This window comes from Cygnus atratus, chromosome 15, assembly GCF_013377495.2.
Source record: "Cygnus atratus isolate AKBS03 ecotype Queensland, Australia chromosome 15, CAtr_DNAZoo_HiC_assembly, whole genome shotgun sequence".
Classification (NCBI taxonomy): domain Eukaryota; kingdom Metazoa; phylum Chordata; class Aves; order Anseriformes; family Anatidae; genus Cygnus; species Cygnus atratus.
Genome location: NC_066376.1, coordinates 5,120,594 through 5,124,719, shown reverse-complemented (window position 1 = coordinate 5,124,719; position 4,126 = coordinate 5,120,594). Strand labels below are relative to the sequence as shown.

The 4,126-nt window shown below is 62.3% G+C and overlaps 1 protein-coding gene across 1 annotated transcript; it reads right to left on the bottom strand.

Annotated features, from left to right (window-relative positions):
* Nucleotides 1–337: 337 nt before the first annotated feature.
* On the bottom strand, nt 338–1,657 carry LOC118249344 (galanin receptor type 1-like). The gene has a single exon (XM_035549170.1). It carries the CDS (start codon nt 1,655–1,657, stop codon nt 338–340), a length of 1,320 nt encoding a protein of 439 aa, XP_035405063.1.
* Nucleotides 1,658–4,126: the final 2,469 nt, after the last annotated feature.

Genomic DNA, 4,126 nt, shown 5'->3' with positions numbered 1-4,126 from the left:
GGGGAGAGCCCTCTCGTTGGGAAGCTGTCTGTCGGATCATGTGCCTGCTGGCTGGGCAACAGGTTACACGTCCAGTTGTCCCTAGTAGAAATCATTTGTCTTAACGCTTGATCTGAGTTAAAATGTTTTATTTTTATGTTTTTTAGTTAAAATGTTTTATTTGTTTAAAAATTTTTTCCCCACGTTCTTCCCTTCTTGCCCTGTCTCTGTATTTTTGAACTGGTGGTGGGAGTGAATAGAAGAAAGTTTTTTCCGTCATTAAAATATCTCGCTCAGAAAGACCTCTCGAGAGTCCTTAAATACAGGTGAGGAGGTAAGGTGCACCGCCTGAGCAGAATTACAAGGAAGTGTTCTCACTGGAGACAGTGTTCGGGGGTGGATGCTGGCAAGAATTCAAGCGTCCACGCTTGTTCTTATTGCCCTGTCCTCCCTGAAACCTCCTGCCTGTGGCAGAGGGTCCTTTCCTCGCAGGCTGCGTGGAGCTCTGGTAAGAGAGCAGCTCTGGGACTGAGGAACGGGTTGTCCCTTCAGACAGAGAGAAGTTAAAGAGAGAGACCATTCTTTGGTGGTACTTGCTCTTCATCTCCTTGGCTGACCTGTAGAGGTTCCCAACAAAGCAATAGCATATAGGGTTGAGGCTGGAATTGTTGAGGCCGAGCCACTGGGCAAAAGGCCTGAGCTGCAGGATCCAAGGAGAAGGAGTCACATCCTGCAAGGACTTGGGGATGTTGAAATCGATCCAGATGTCCATCAGGTAGACGGGCAGCCAGGAGATGGCGAAGAGCAGGACCAGGGCCACCACCATCTGGGCCACCTTCTTGCGGATCTTCAGCCTGGAGGCCGGCAGAGAGCGGTTCAGGGCACTGCTCTCCTTCAGCTGGCTGCTGCGGCTCCACAGCCGGCGCACCGTGAGGAAGCAGATGACCATGTTGAACAGGACCGGCAGGCAGTAGAGAGCACAGAAGAGCAGAAAGTTGTAGGCTTGCTTGAGCCTCTCCTGAGGCCAAATCTCCCTGCAGATGGAGAACACCAGGGGCAGGCCCTCCACCACCCCAATCTCATCCCGTCTGTTCATGAAGATGAGCGGCATGCAGATCCCCGAAGACAGCAGCCACACCACCAGGATGGTGCTCAGGATCCTCTTCTGGGTGAAGAAAGAGCGGGCGTTGAGCGGGTTGTGCACGCTGTAGTACCGGTTCACACTGATGACGGTCAGGCTGAGGACGCTGGCAGAGACCGAAACGGCCTGGATGAAGGGCACGGCCCGGCAAAGGAAGTCCCCATACACCCAGGCTTTGTAGATGAGGTTCCCCACGGTGATGGGCATGCAGACGCACACCACCATGAGGTCGCACACGGCCAGGTTGATGAGGAGGCTGCGGGTGGCACTCAGGCTGGACGCCCGGCTCGGGCGCTTCCGAGTGAGCACCCTGATGGACATGATGTTGCCCACGAAGCCCACCACGAAGGACACCAGGTACATGGCCGTGAGGCTGATGGTGACGGGCTCCTTGGCGAAGAGGAAGAGCATCTTCTCCAGCTCTTCCCAGCCCAGCTCCTGGCTCCCGTTCCACAGCCCGCCTTGGGTCTGGTTCTCCTCCTGCCAGAGCTGCAGCAAGCCGGGGGGGGCCCGGGGGACGGGGGGCGAGGAATTCATGGCTGAGCCCCCCCCCGAGCACCCCGGGCTACCAGGGCAGAGCCTCCCGCGCCGCACCGAGCGATCCTGGCATGGTTACGTGGGAGCAGCCCCGCCTGTAAAAGAGGGTGCAGAGAGGGGGGGTGAGGGCTGCTGCCGGCATTTTCCCCTCGGGGGGGAAGCTGCCGGGGGCTGGGGGGTGGGGTAAATGGCTTCTGGGCAACTTAGTTCAGCCGCGGCTGTGAGCGCCGGGGAGGGCGCAGCGGGCAGCGGAGATGCCTGGAGGGGGGGGGGGAGGATGGAGTTTTTTTTTTGGGGGGGGGGTGTCAGTGCCCGGCCCCGGGGAGCCGGGGTGGGGGCCGGCATCCCTAGCCCCAGCCGCGCAGCCCCGGTCCCCCCCCCCCCCGGTCCTCCCGGCAAAGTTGCGTGCCCCCCAGCCCCGGTCCCCCCCGCCCCCCCGCCCCCCCCGCTGTGCTCCCCGCTTCCCCCGAACCCACCGACCCCCCCCCGTCTCCCCCCGGTTGTGCCCCGGTCGCGGTGCGGCGGCACTCACCGGCCGGGGGCGGGCAGCGGCTCCCCCCGCCGGCTGCTCTGCCGTGTGCTGGCGGTGCGGGACCCGCTGCCACGGGCACGGGCACGGGCACACGCACACGCTGGTTGGCACGGCTCGGCTCGGCTCGGCTCGGCTGGACACGGCTCGGCACGGTTCGGCGCGGCGCGGCACGGCTCTGTACGGCTGGGCACGGTTCAGCACGGTTCGGTGCAGCTCGGCACGGCACGGCACGGCTCTGCTGGGCACGACACAGCTCGGCACGGTTCAGCACGGCTCGGCACAGCTCGGCACGGCTCAGCACGGCTCGGCACAGCTCGGCTGGGCACGGCACAGCTCGGCACACCCAGCCCTGTCCTGCCCCCCCCGAGCTCTGCGCGGCCGCACCCGGCGCTGCGTGCAGACCCCGCTGCGCTCTCCCGGTCCATGCCCCCACCCCCCCCCCAGCGCACAGCGGGGTGCAGCCCCCCCGTTCCCCCCCCCCCCCCGCACCGCACCCCTCTGCACACCCGCCCCGCACCCACTCGGGCACCTCCCGTCCCCCCCCCGTACACCCCCCCCCTCCGGCACGGATCTCCCTTTGCACCCCCTTGGCACCCGCTCGGCACCCCCCCGCTTGTCCTCTGCTGGGAGCGTTGGCTCGCTTCGAGCCGAGCCGTGCCGAGAAAATGCCGAACCGGGCCATGCCGAGCCGCGCCGTGCCGGGCCGTGCCGTGCCGAGCCGTGCCAAGCCGAGCCGTGCCAAGCCGAGCCGTGCCAAACCGAGCCGTGCCGTGCCGAGCCGTGCCAAGCCGAGCCGTGCCAAGCCGAGCCGTGCCAAACCGAGCCGTGCCGTGCCGAGCCGTGCCAAGCCGAGCCGTGCCGAACCGTGCCGGGCTGCAGATGCCCGGGCCGTGGTGCTGAAGGGACAGCTCCACCCGAGCCGGACGGGGCCCTTCCCCTCCCTGGGCCCTTCCCCTCCCCTGGGCCCTTCCCCTCCTTCCCCTCCCCTGGGCCCTTCCCCTCCCCTTATATCCCCCGCTCTCCTCCAGAACAAGGAGCCCAGGCACTCCGTGCCCACCTCTGTCACACCAGCCCCGCTCCTTCTGCGCCTCCAGCAGAAGCCAGTGGCTGCCACTACGGCACGTGGCGGTGGTGGGAGCCCACTGGGGCAACGAACCCTCGGGGGGACACGCAGCGTTGTGGCTTTTCTCTCAGACTGGAGGAACGGGGAGAGTGTTTCGTGGAAAAAGTCACTTGAAAAAGTTGGAGGGGTTGGTTGGGCTGAACTAGGCTGGGTCGATAAATGAAGCTGTTCTCTTGGAGGTACTCGGGTGGTGCCAGGGAATCAGAGGGGAATTGTTTGACAAGAGGAACAGAGAGTTCTGCCTGAGGAGGCTGGGTTTTGGTTTATTTCTTTGCCCTCTCCTAGAGAGAGCAAGCCCAGGTTGGCACTGAGTGGTGAACGCTCTTCGTTTCAGGGGGAGATTCTCCGTCCGTTTCAGTCTATTTGTGTTTAAGAAGAAAGTAAATATTTTTGGTCAGCCTGACGTGAAGTGAAAGAAAGATCAGCAGTGGAACAGCGTCGGGGGGGTGTCAGCATAGAAAGCTCTTCTGCATCAGAATGCGTTTGCTTCGGGCATGTGACTGCTCGTTCCCGTATAGTTTTATGTATGTGTATTTATAGACCTTCAGAGACAAACAACTTCCATAAACTAATTATAGCGTGTCGCCCAGAGCACAAGGTACACATTATTCTACTCAGGGAAATGCACGGATACTCTCATGGATACCTAAAATCCGCTGCAATTTCACAGCTGCTCCACAAGCAAATTGACGTGTGGCAAACAGGCGACTCGGCAGGCTGGGGCACGGACATCACTGGGAACCTCCACGCACCCAAGCCCTTTCCAACCTCTGCCCAGCCTCCCTAAAGCAGACACATCATTACACACAGAAAA